The sequence below is a fragment of the Mirounga angustirostris genome, unplaced genomic scaffold (genome assembly GCF_029215605.1).
Source record: "Mirounga angustirostris isolate CCGP_5_RB_7025 unplaced genomic scaffold, mMirAng1.0.hap1 SCAF_15, whole genome shotgun sequence".
NCBI classification, from domain to species: Eukaryota; Metazoa; Chordata; class Mammalia; order Carnivora; family Phocidae; genus Mirounga; species Mirounga angustirostris.
In genome coordinates, this window is record NW_026991723.1 from 85,939,109 (window position 1) to 85,951,273 (window position 12,165).

General features: G+C 51.3%; 1 protein-coding gene across 12 annotated transcripts in view; it reads left to right on the top strand.

Annotated features, from left to right (window-relative positions):
* The window catches only part of LRSAM1 (leucine rich repeat and sterile alpha motif containing 1), a 41,822-nt gene that overhangs the window by 428 nt on the left and 29,229 nt on the right, over positions 1 to 12,165 (top strand). For 5 of the 12 annotated variants that reach the window (XM_064579785.1, XM_045883168.3, XM_064579787.1 and 2 more), the window contains exons 2-11: positions 92 to 248; positions 2,229 to 2,335; positions 2,755 to 2,811; positions 3,376 to 3,420; positions 4,503 to 4,580; positions 5,689 to 5,757; positions 6,227 to 6,421; positions 7,437 to 7,521; positions 8,560 to 8,681; positions 11,904 to 11,994. In XM_064579785.1, the coding sequence (XP_064435855.1) occupies positions 2,264 to 2,335; positions 2,755 to 2,811; positions 3,376 to 3,420; positions 4,503 to 4,580; positions 5,689 to 5,757; positions 6,227 to 6,421; positions 7,437 to 7,521; positions 8,560 to 8,681; positions 11,904 to 11,994 (814 nt within the window). In that variant the 5' untranslated portion in view covers positions 92 to 248; positions 2,229 to 2,263. Of the gene's footprint in view, positions 1 to 13; positions 249 to 2,228; positions 2,336 to 2,754; positions 2,812 to 3,375; positions 3,421 to 4,502; positions 4,581 to 5,688; positions 5,758 to 6,226; positions 6,422 to 7,436; positions 7,522 to 8,559; positions 8,682 to 11,903; positions 11,995 to 12,165 lie in introns of all 12 variants that reach the window. The other 7 variants (XM_064579788.1, XM_064579789.1, XM_054509421.2 and 4 more) reach the window with 5 other exon arrangements.

Here is a 12,165-nt window from a genome sequence, read left to right on the forward strand (position 1 = left end):
TCTTAATTCCAAGATTCTGTGGTTCTCAGAGTCTTAGACTTCGTCATCCTGGTCTGCATGACTTTCTGAGATTCTGAGTTTCGGTCCCCAGCTTCTGCGTTTGGAGGAGACCAGACTCCGGCTCCGCCCGGGCTCGTGCCCGGTGGTCTGCGACCCTGTGTCCATGACCAAGCCCTACGAGTGATCTGCCTGCCGTCAGGTCCACCCGTGGGAAGGAGCATCGGTGACCTGTCCACCCACAAAGCCAGGTGGGGCTCTCCCCACTCCAGCCTGGGGAGAATGGGTGTGGTTCTTCCAATGGGCTAGACGTTGGGGGAAGGAATGGATGAGGGGTGGACATCGGGGAGCAGGTTGGGAAGAGCTGATCTTATGGGAGGGATGGAGAAGGGATGATCACTGTGGGGGAGGTGGTGGGAGGGCTGGACTTTGGGGACGGGATGAGAGAGGGTTAGTCCTTGGGGAGCAGAAGAGCTTGTCATCTGGGAGGGATGGGGGAGGGCTGTTTTTAGACTATTCCCCACCCCTGCTGGCAAGTGGGGTGACAAGAGGAGCCTGAGCCAGCTCTGCAGGTTGGCAGTCTCCCCAGACTGCCCAGGCCGCTATGGGAGGAGACCTGTGATCTCTACCCCTCCCCTTGAGGAGTGGGTGTGTATCTTTTCAACTGCATCTTCCCCCTAGCTGTAGTGGGCCCGGAATAAATATTCGTCAGGTGTATAGTGCTATGTGGCTGACATTGATTGAGCAGTGATTATGTGCCAGGTAATGTGCTATGAGTTTTACATATATGAAATCACTGGATCCTCCCAGAACCAGGTATTGGTAAGATTGTCATACAGATGAGGAAACTGAGGCTCAGAGAGATTGAACGAAGGTGATATGGTTGGTGGATGGCAGATCTGGGATTCAAACCCAGTTACATTTTTTTTATTTCAATTTTTTATTTCAATTCTAGTTAGTTAACATCTAATGTAATACTGGTTTCAGGAATAGAATTTAGCGATTCATTAATTACATATAACACCCAGTGCTCATCATAACAAGGGCTGTTCTTAATATCCATCACCCATTCAACCCATCCGCCACCCACCTCCCTCCATCAATCCTCAGTTTGTTTTTTATTGTTAAGAGCCTCTTATGGTTTGCCTGCCTCTTTCTTTTTTTTGCCTTCCCATATGTTTATCTGTTTTTTTTTTTCTTAATTTCCACATATGAGTGAAATCATATAGTATTAGTCTTTTTCTGAGTGACTTATTTCATTTAGCATAATAACACTCTAGCTGTATCATTGCAAATGGCAAGATTTCATTTTTGATGGCTGAGTGAGATTCCATTGTGTATATACATACACACAACATTTTTTTTATTCATTCATCAATCAATGGACATTTGGGCTTTTTCCATAGTTTGGCTATTATTGATAATGCTATAAACATTGGGGTGCAGGTGCCCCTTCTGATCACTACCTTTGTGTCTTTGGGGTAAATACCTCGTAGTGCAATTGCTGGGTCGTAGGGTATTTCTATTTTTAATTTTTTGAGGAACTGCCATAAACCCAGTTACATTGCATCCCAAAGCCTGTGCTGTTAACCATAAGCTTTCCTGGATGATTGCTTCCTGGGCCCATTGTTATCCCTTATCAAGTGCTGATACTTGCAGGTACTGGGCAGGCAGTAAGCACCTGGCTTCTGAGTTCAGGACACTGTAATTAGTGTGTGCTAAGTTATTCGAGCATGAAGGAGTTGGGCAAACCCCACAGTATCAGGACTCGAAAGAACAGAGCTCCAAACTGGTTTTGCTACAGTCCAGGCCATATAACCAGATCACTGAGCTCATGCGCCCGTTTCATCACTTCAAACCGGGCTGTGGTGAGAATCAGATGGAACAGTAGCTGTGAGGGTGGTAAGGTGTCTGAGGATTGCCTTGGAATTTTTATTCAATTAAGAGATCTCTTTGCTTATGATGTAGCTGGTGGAGTGTTTGGTTTGCCGATGCCACTCTGACAGTGTTTCAGGAACTAGAAGTGATTCATCGGTCCCGTCTGTTACACATTCTCAAAGAGCATCCTTAGAAAGACCTGCTGTGCTGGGCTCATGGCACAGATGGATGGTTGAGATGGACGCAGACACAGCCATCAAGGGTCATAGAGTCCGGCAGATCAGCTATGCGTTCTGCGTTAGTGTGCTGCCTGTCCTGGGTCCCCAGGCCCTGATTTCTCTCCTGTGCCCTAGAGTCCTGAAGATTACTCCAGGGGGGAGAAAAAAGAATGCCGCTCTTCTTCCGGAAGCGGAAACCCAGTGAAGAGGCTCGGAAACGCCTGGAGTATCAGATGTGTCTGGTGAGGGAAAATGGGTTTCGTGAGTCCATCTCTGCCTCTGCCCTCATGGAATGGGGCTCCACGCTGCCCCCAGACAAGCCACGTGCTCCCTCCCTCCCATCTGCCTCCCTGACCCCCAGAGGAGATCTCTGACTCAAAGCAGACCAGTGAGGCCTCCAGTCTGGTACTTGGGAGTGCCTTCCGCTTCCCTCCCGAGGGAACTGATGACAGTTGTCGTTACTTGTTCATTTGCTCTTTCGTGCTGGACCTCAAGGCCCACTGAAGCAGGGATCATTGGTGCACCTGAAAAATGGATTAGTTGAACCAGATGGTGTCTTTGGTCTCTTACAGCAACTTGATCCTGTGTTTCTTTGGCTGGTTTGTCCGCTCTGCAAGGTGTTTTGTTTGAACGCGTTTTTTATTATTCTTTTTACTGTCAGGCAAAAGAAGCTGGGGCTGACGACATTCTTGACATCTCTAAATGTGAGCTCTCAGAGGTAAATCGGGGCTGGTGTTCTGGCTGTGAATTTGATCTGTCCTTTTTTCTTGGATCACATGTCCCTGAGAAAGACAGATGTGGACTGGGGCTTTTAGAACACCAGAAGCATCAGTCAAGTGAAGTGTTCTTGGATTTTGTTCTTATTCAAAAGAATTGAGATGATCGGTGGCCTCAACACAGTCTATGAGAATCAAGGAGTCTAGAAAATGTACCCACAGATTTCTAGGGAACTGGAAGAACCTGGGTTTCTCCAGCTTCTGTATAGCACCAGAGATCTTTCTTTTGCCCCAGTAGAGCTATTGATGGGTATGGTGTGCGGGCTGGGGATGGTGTGCGGGCTGGGGCCGGGCAGGGCAGTCTCCTGCCAGCTGATTGCAGGGGAGGGCTGACCATATCCCAGCAGCATTCCTCACCAGCCTCCCCCATCACACTCTCGGCTGCTCTGCACATGAGGATTTTGCACTTGATCACCTCCTGCCCCATCTCTCCCTCACATGTGTGCCACTCAGAAAACAAAAACCGGCAGGAGGGGAGGCACTGACTCTTCTTTCTCTTATCTTAGATTCCATTTGGAGCTTTTGCAACATGCAAAGTTCTACAGAAGAAGGTAAGGTGGATCTTCATTTTCATAGACTTGTTTATTGCATGTTTGCTTGTTTGAAATCAGGTGGGACTTTTAGGCACTGTCTTCTTGGCGTAGACATCTCCCTTTTCCCTGATTTTCACCCTTTCAGCTTGAAGTAGGTGTTTGCACAGTTGGAAGAGTTAAGTTTGGTGTCAGATGGGCCTGGGTCACATCCTGGCCTTGGCCCTCATGAGTTGGGCAACTTCCGCCAACTCTTACATCCTTTTTTTTCATCTGTGAAATGAAGACATTCCTATTTCTAGTTCTACTCTCACAGAGGTAGCATGAGAATTAAAAGAGTGACACGTAGGGAGGGAGGTAGGTGGAGACTGGAATGCACCGGGTATGACGCCTGCCGCAGTAAACACGGGGTGACCTTGTTGTTCATAACAATGAAAGCTGTACTTACTTCGTTCTGGTCACCCGGCAGAGAGAGTAAGAATGGAATGAATGATTTTTCGGAAAGGCATCGCGGCTTTGCATGTAGACAACTAGGAGCATTCTAAATGAATTATCTAATGAAGGGAGGTAAAAAATGCCCCAGAGGTCTGCAGGCTTTCTCAGTTGGTGACTGAGAAACAGCCTAGTGAGCTCCTTGACACTAGAAGTTTCTATGTGGGGGTCGATGCTATACAAATAGCAACAGATGACACGGATTGAGCACCGGACCCCAGGCCAGCCCTGGGCTCAGTGCTTTTTGTCTGTTATTTTGTTAATCGTACAGGCAGCCCTCAGAGGCAAGTACTTTATTATTCTCTGTTCCCCACATGACGATGCTGACGCTGGGGGAGGTTACAATCAGGACAGCTGCACGGGGACCCTTCTCAGGATGGAAGGTAGCATTAGGCCCCGAAGATCCCTTCCACCCTTGAAATTACAGGCTTTCAGGTCATCTGATTCCCCATTTGGAGGTTCCACGATTCTGAGCCACGTCCCCCATTGCAGTGTCCGGGAAAGCAGGGAAGAGTGCCGCAAGCAGGGTCTGCAGTGCATCCTACACCAGGCTGGCTGCCGTGCTTGCCGCTCTCCCTCCGGCTGACACACCACACATCTTTCCCACACAGGTGTTGGTTGTCCACACGAATCACCTCACCTCCCTGCTCCCTAAATCCTGCAGCCTCCTGAGTCTCATAACCATCAAGGTACTGGGGCCCTTCTCCCAGGGCTCAGGGACTCTGCCTGGTGTACCACGTGACAGCCAAGCTCCCTTTGTTAAAGTTAATGCTACACGAGCCTAACTTAATAGTCAGGCTGGGGTTGGATTAGCACAGTTTATGGGGCACCTGAGTGCTGTGCATGGGGTGGGGTTGCAGAGATAACCAGCCACAGGCCCTGCCTTCAGGGGAACTTGCCCAACAGGTAGAAAGGCAAAGCAGAAAACTCAGAGCAGGTGAACTCAGAGTGTGGAGACTGACGGGCCCAAACAAGAAGGCCCCGGAGGGACGCCGGGCATCATGCGGTCGGTGTGGGGCTGACTTCCTCCTGACAGCCTCTCGGGGACAGGGACTGGGACATATTCACAGTACATGTGGCCTGTGGCCTCGGGATTATTCCACGTGAACATGAGCTGACCGTGGGCGCACGCCATAGAAAAAAATGGCAGCATCAGGCATCAGAGTGGCTTTCGTGGTTAACTCTGGTTTGTAGGAGTTGGGGTGGTTTTTACTTCTCTTTATTATTCTAGCCCAACACTTGTTATTTTTGTAGTAAAACAAATAACATTTTATACATTTTTTAAATATGTATTTTATACTTGTGCATGTTTCTATTTCATATATATGTAAATGGAACATATTTATGTACCCGTATATATGATCTATGCCTTGTTTGCTCATTTGTATTGCTAAAAAAATTAGCAAATACAATTAAGCAAAGGAGGAAAAATGTCATCTCACACTCCAGAGAACCACCGTCAGTATATTATTGCATATTTGATGGTCTTTTTCTACGTAAATGTGCTTATACTCTGAGGGTTTTCCTTTTTAACATAAATACTTAGGCATACCGTTTCATAGCATACTGTTTTCACTCAACAGCTAAAAATAAATATTTGATAAAGAAAAAGGAAGAAATGGTTTTGAAAAAGGAGCTGAGATGGAATGATCCCGTAGTTGGAGAGGGAGGGGCTGGTGTTGTTTCAACACCAGAGGCAGGAAGGGGCCCCGGTATCTTCTCACCTCCCCAGAGCCAGAGGTCTGCGGGCTTTCTCAGTTGGTGACTGTGACCCCTAAGCTTGTCTTCCTCCTGCAGGTTCTGGATCTTCACGATAATCAGCTGTCAGCTCTTCCTGACGACATAGGGCAGCTGACTGCCCTCCAGGTATGGCTGCGGGACACACAACACCTGCCTCTGACGGCAAGTGAGAAACTGCACGAGCCTGGAGAGTTCTGGTGGGGCTCTGGCCACGGCCGCCCTGGGCACCGGCGCCCTCTGCCCCTTTCCCGTCAGGAAGCTCGGTGATGCCCTGGCCATGGGAGTCTGAGCTGTGGGAATCTCCATGCCATATTTTTGGCTTGTGCTTTTGGGATTTCATCGTGAGCTTCCACAAGGAGGAAGCAGGAAATGATGAATTCAGCACTCTGACTCATCGTCCCACTTCGGATCAGTCGTGGGCCCCCCGCATGCCCACAAGGGCATGAAGGAACTGAGCGTTTCCCTCCTATTATCTACTGATTTCCTGCAGCCTCCCTGTCAGGCAGGTGCTAGCATTAGCCCCATTTTACAGAGGAAGAAGCGGCTTTCCTTCACACTTACATTAAAACACATTCTCTTCACTGTGCCCCTTCAGACCCTGTACGATGGGCCCACCTGCTGTCCCGCCTCCTCTCCTGTCCCCTTCGCTCCCGGCAGTCAGCTCCTTCTGGCCTTCCTGCCCTACTGCGCAGGGCCTCTCCGTGCGGACCTCAGCTCTCCCTTCTGCCTGAGCGGCTCCTCCTCTGTCAGCCCAAACGTCCCTGAGAACCCTCCCAACCTCCCTGTCAAAGTAGGTCCACCTTCTGGGCCTCTGTCTCAGCCCCAGCTTGTTTCCTTGGGAGCACTAATGGCCGTGCGTAGTTCCTAATGAAGGGTTTACTGATTTGACGGAGACGTAGTCCTTGGAGGGCTGCACCCCCACCTCACACGCTGCCTCCAACATGGGAATGATGGGAATGAACAACCCTATGATGTGGGTGATGTGGCATTTTACAGGTGAGAAAGTTGAGGTCCAGAGGGATGCCTGTCACGTGCCCAAGGGCACACAGAACATGTGGCAGAATAGTAGGAATTGTCACCACTTAGGAAGCCACAGTGAATACCTGGGTGTAGGATCTTTGGGGACTTTTTTTAACGTGTATATTTTTATAGAATTGTTGCATTCATTGATTTGTAACTTTTAGATACCTGACAGTAACTCCTAACCATCTTTTGGTTCATCAAATATTCATCTGCCATGTTATTTTTAATGACTCCTTAGCTTTCCATCACATCAGTGTTTAATGAGTACTTAGCATGCCATCCTGTTGGCCTTGCTCCCCTCACAGTGCCACATCCAGGAGGGAGCACGGTCTGCAGAATCCAGCAGACCTGCCATCCTGTCTGGGCACCACCAGCTGCCAGCCTTGAGACCTTGGGCATATCCCACTGCCTTTATGCAGCTCAGCTTCCTTCCCCCAGCACTGGGATTCCTAGAGCCCTGTCATAGGCTGCCTCCCCCAGGTCCCTGAACCTGCTCATCCCCTTCTTCCTCCTTGCTTGATTGTGGGACCATCATGGGGCATTCTGTGGTCTCCATAAATGGTGGAATCTCAGCAAGAACCGGCTCCAGGTCTGGCTCTGCTCTCTTGGGCACGTGACTTCACCACTCTGAGCCCGAGGGATCATAACCATCGGTGCCTTCCTCGCAGGGCTGTCAGGGGGAGTTAAAGTGTATGCGGCACCCAGATGCTGCCTGGCTTGAAGCAGGGCTGGACCCGATTCTCTGTGTCTGGGTTCTCGTGTCATTTTCCCCTTTCTCTTAGGTATTGAATGTGGAAAGGAATCAACTGACGTATCTCCCACGTTCCATTGGGAACCTGATCCAGCTCCAGACCCTCAATGTGAAAGGTAGGGGCCAGAACGCCCTGTCCATGTGACTTCGGTCGGCTTTGGGCTGTTTCGGCCAGCATCCACAGAGTGCTCCTCCTGGGAACCACTGAGCAGGAGGGCAGCCAGTCCTGGAGCGTCCCTATAAAATGGACTGACCCCCTTCTGGGTGGGGGGGTCTGTCTCCATGGTAATGAGAGACAGGGTGTCTGGAGAGTTCCTGTGACTCTTTAGGGCCTTACAGAGAGGAGGCTAGCCAGTTCTGACAGCCAGGCTCCCGGACTCGGACCCCCATATCTGTAGTAATGAGGCACGCTCGGAGTGGCAGCCTAGCTGGGGGAGAGCGTCCAGGAGCCACGGTACAGGTTCTGACAGCGAGCGCTTCACCCTCGGGGAGGAGCGCTTCCTCAGTTGGCGATGCAGAGAGCCTCCCAAGTCCATCGGGCAGGGACGGGGAGGGGTGCCCCCCACTTGACAGGGGAAGAAAAGAGGCTGGGAGCAGTGACTTGCTCAAGACCACCCAGTGTGATAGTTACAGAGCCCAGAGTCACATGCAGGGTGCTTGCCTCCCATACCCCCAGCTCCCTCGTGTCCTCTGGTTGTCCTTAAGCACTTTTGCACAAAATGCCTCAGTTTACTCATTGGTAACATCGAAATGATGGTAAAAATAATGATACCGTGTTTATTGATCACTTACGGTGTGACAGGCACTGTGCTGAAGGCTAAGGGCTTCATATGCATAGTTTCGTGGAATCCTTTGATGCTCCTATGAGCCCAAACAGTATCATTATCCCCATTTTACATGAGAAAACTGGCCCAAAGAGGTAAAGTCCATTTTCCAAAGTCACCCAGCTAGTAAGTGGTGGAGTAAGAACTTGAACCCAGGCCACTGAAACTGGATCCCTGTGCCCTTCCTCACGGAGCCTCAGGTCTCAGGACCTGGCGCACACCCCGGGATCAGAGTGAGGCACCCACGTGCCCCCAGGTCCTGGCGGCGTCAGGCAGGAAGCTGGTGGAGGGGCTTTGGGAAGTTGAGCTGTGCCATTGGGATCTCTCCAGATAACAAGCTGAAGGAGCTTCCAGACACCCTGGGGGAACTTCGAAGCTTACGTACTCTCGACATCAGCGAGAACGAGATGCGGAGGTTACCACAGCTACTCGCGCATGTTCGAGCCCTGGAAGTAAGTGCGGAACCGTTCTTGCCTGGGGTTCGCCCTGGCCCACCCACGCCCCCTTCCACGTTCCTGAGTGCCTGCGCTCGCCAGGAAGTGCTGGGCTCGGTCGTTAGCTCACAGAGAGGGCGATGTCGAGCAGTTGTCATTACGTGACTTCTGCTGCTGTGACAGTGACAGAAATACACACTCCTGGAGTGAAGACAGAACGCTGAATCCCGGGGGGGTCGACACTCTGTGAAAGATGTGTTTGAGCCGGACCTGGAGAGAGGAACTTGTTTCGGAGAAGTAGACACGGGTGACGGAGCATTCAGGTGCAGGGGACAGTACAGAGAACGCAGGAGGTGTTAAGGGAGGAATGGGGGATCTGGTGTGGTTGGCAGTTGCTGTGTCTTGGAGGGTCCAGAGTGCGAAGAGCCCAGAGCTCCGTGACGGGGAGAGCAGCCTTCCACACCTTGGAGGTGTGGAAGCTGAGCATCAGAGCAGGGAGGGGGGACAAGCCCTTCCTGGGTCACTGTATTGGTTTGCCAGGGTGGCTTGAACAAGAGATTTATTTTCTCACGGCTCTGGAGGCTGGAAGTCCAAGGGAAGGGTTGGTTGCTTCTGAGGCCTCTCTCCGGGGCTTGTAGATGGCTCTCTTCTCCCTATGTCCTCACGTCATCTTCCCTCTCAATGGGCCTGTGTCCAAATCTCCTCTTCTGATAAGAATACCAGACATACTGGATTAGGGCCCAGCCTGGTGACTTCATTTTGAACTTGTTTACTTCTTTAAAGACCTTACATCCAAATGCAGTGGCATCTGAGGTAACAGGGGATTAGGACTTCATATATATGTTTTTGGGGGTCACACAATTCAGGCCTTAACAGACACTGACACAAGGCAGCTTGCTCAGGGAAGGTGGGGGCCCTTACGGTTGTGATGACAAGACAGCCCACATTTATCTGGTGCTTACAAGGCTAGGTGCTTAATCTGCATCAGTTCCCTGAATCCTCAAGAATATCCTGCAAGCCAGATACCGCTGTGCCCCTTTGCAGGTGAAGCAGCGAGGCCATGGGCAGTTTAAGGAGCTTGCCCAGGGGCCACACAGCAGTGATAGCAGAGATGGGGTTGAAAACCAGGCAGTGTGCTCTTCACCTCTGTGCACCTCAGCCTCTGGAACAGGGACTTACCTCTCCACGATGACACATAGTCTGGCCAACATCCCAGAACCCTCTGATGAGCCATCAGTGAATTACCTCTCAGTCCAGACTGCTGATTATCAGCATCTTTATCAGAAGTGGGTGGGTGAGCATGTAGACAGCAAAGGAAGGGGGCTGACCCCAGGGGCTGGTCCCTCCCGCTGTGGCAGCCAGCCTGAGAATGGACAGGATGGTCAGCCCCTCTCCCTAGGCAGGCTGGAGAGACAGTGCTGTCCAACAGAACTTTCTACAGTGATGGAAATGTCCAGTGACTGCTGTCCCAAGTCGATAGCCACTCGCCACGTGTGGCCCTCAAGCACTGGAGTGTGACTAGTATGACCAAGGAAGTACATGTTGACTTGTACATTCTTTTTTAAGATTTATTTATTTACTGGGGAGAGAGAGAGCACACGCATGCAAGCAGGGGGAGGGACGGAGGGAGAGGGAGAGAAGCAGACTCCCCGCCGAGCGCAGAGCCCCATGTAGGGCTCGATCTCACGACCCTGAGATCATGACCCGAGCTGAAATTGAGAGACACTTAACTGACTGAGCCACCCAGACCCCCCATGTGCTTAGTGGCCACTGTACCTGAGCGCACAGCTCACAGCGACGCTGATTCTGAAGCCCTCGTACGTCAGCTAGTGGGAGCTCTGGGAGTGCTGTACTTTACATCCATTCTTTAAAAAAACAGCTTTTGAGCTTCTTGGTGGCACCTTGGACAAACCCTTTTTCAGGATGAGACCATAAGTGACCATTCTCAATTAAGGCCAAGGTCTTTCTCACGTTTTATCTATTGCCCATCAAACCGCCCTGCTGCTGGGTGCTGTCGTGCCCGTTGAACTCGGAGGGAGCCGAGCCGAGCCTCAGGGAAGTCAGCTGCCCTGTTCCAGGGCACACAGCTGGGACAGGACGAGCTGGGGTCTGACCGCATGCGTCGCTGTCCAGTTGCTGGTCCCGCCGATAACAGGGACACCCGCATCTGTGTGTCCCGCGGCCCACAGCCGCGGCCACCTGTGGCTGGTGCCACTGAGGGACTGAGCTTTAAATTCGCTTTCATTTTAGTCAGTCACAACGTAAACCGACATGGCCAGGCGTGGCTCATGGCCACCAAACCAGGTGGTGCAGCCCCAGCACCCAACTTCCCTGTTGGTGATCAGTATTACCCATGTGGGTGAATTCTCTTTAGGTTCGGCCTCCCAGGATGGGGTTTTCTGCTCTCGGGCGCCTCAACCTCACGCAGTTGGTTCCTGTGCTCCAGGGCAGGCTCCCCCTGCAGTGCGTGTCCCCGGGTGGAAGGGCTGTGCTCGCCAGGCCTGGGGGGCGTCTGAGCTGCTTTCCCCACTCGGCCACTTCCGGCCTGGTCCCTCAGGCCTTCCCCTGGGGCGGGCCTGTCTGTCCCAGGCAGAGAGGATACGGGCTCCTGAAAGGGGCTTTAGATAACTCGTGCCAAGTCCAGGAGGCCTCTGGGAAGAAGAGGATAGCAGGAGGGCTTGATTCAACAAACAAGAACAACGGGAAACCTCACGGTAGGGCTGTGGACAGCTTTGTGGGCATTTGTGTGAACCAGGTCCCTGCTTCCTGGGCCTCATAAACCCAGAAGCAGGTGCATGTGTGCCCGTATAAACATTGGGTTTTTTCTTACTTAAAAAATCACGTTGTTAAAAAATTCCCATTTCATGTAGAAAGTACCCCAGAATCTCCCCTTTAGAGGAAACCATTTTGAGTTTGATATATATTCCTCCACACGTTTTTTTTATAAATATACTAATGTGAGAGAATAGGAGTATTTCTTTTAACAAACATGGAATCTTATGCTGTATGTTGTCCTCCAATTTCCTTTTTTCCCACTTATTTAAGTTTTTATCCAAAACCGTGAGTCACGTGCTGGCTGCACACCAGACACCATTTTAGGTGCTGGAAACGCAGCAGGAACAAGACAGGTAAGTTGCCCCTGCTCAGCAGAGGACACGGTGGACACAGCTTCGTAACTAAACCAGGTGCTTTGGGATTGTGTTGATAACATGTATAAAGAGGTTCCCCTTGTGTCCACAGACTCTGAGCCTCGACGCCTCGTCCATGGTTTACCCCCCGCAGGAGGTGTGCAGTGCCGGCACCCGGGCCATTCAGCAGTTCCTCTGCAAAGGTAAAGCCAGGCAGCCTGCCTCCTTCGCTCAGCGAAGAAGCATGGTCCCAGCAACCGCCCTGTGTCAGCCCAGACTTGGGGGACAGCAGAGACCGGGGAGACCACAGTTCCCGCCTGCTCGGAGCTCTCCAGATCTGGCAGGAGACACAAGCAAAGCAGATGGTCACAGGA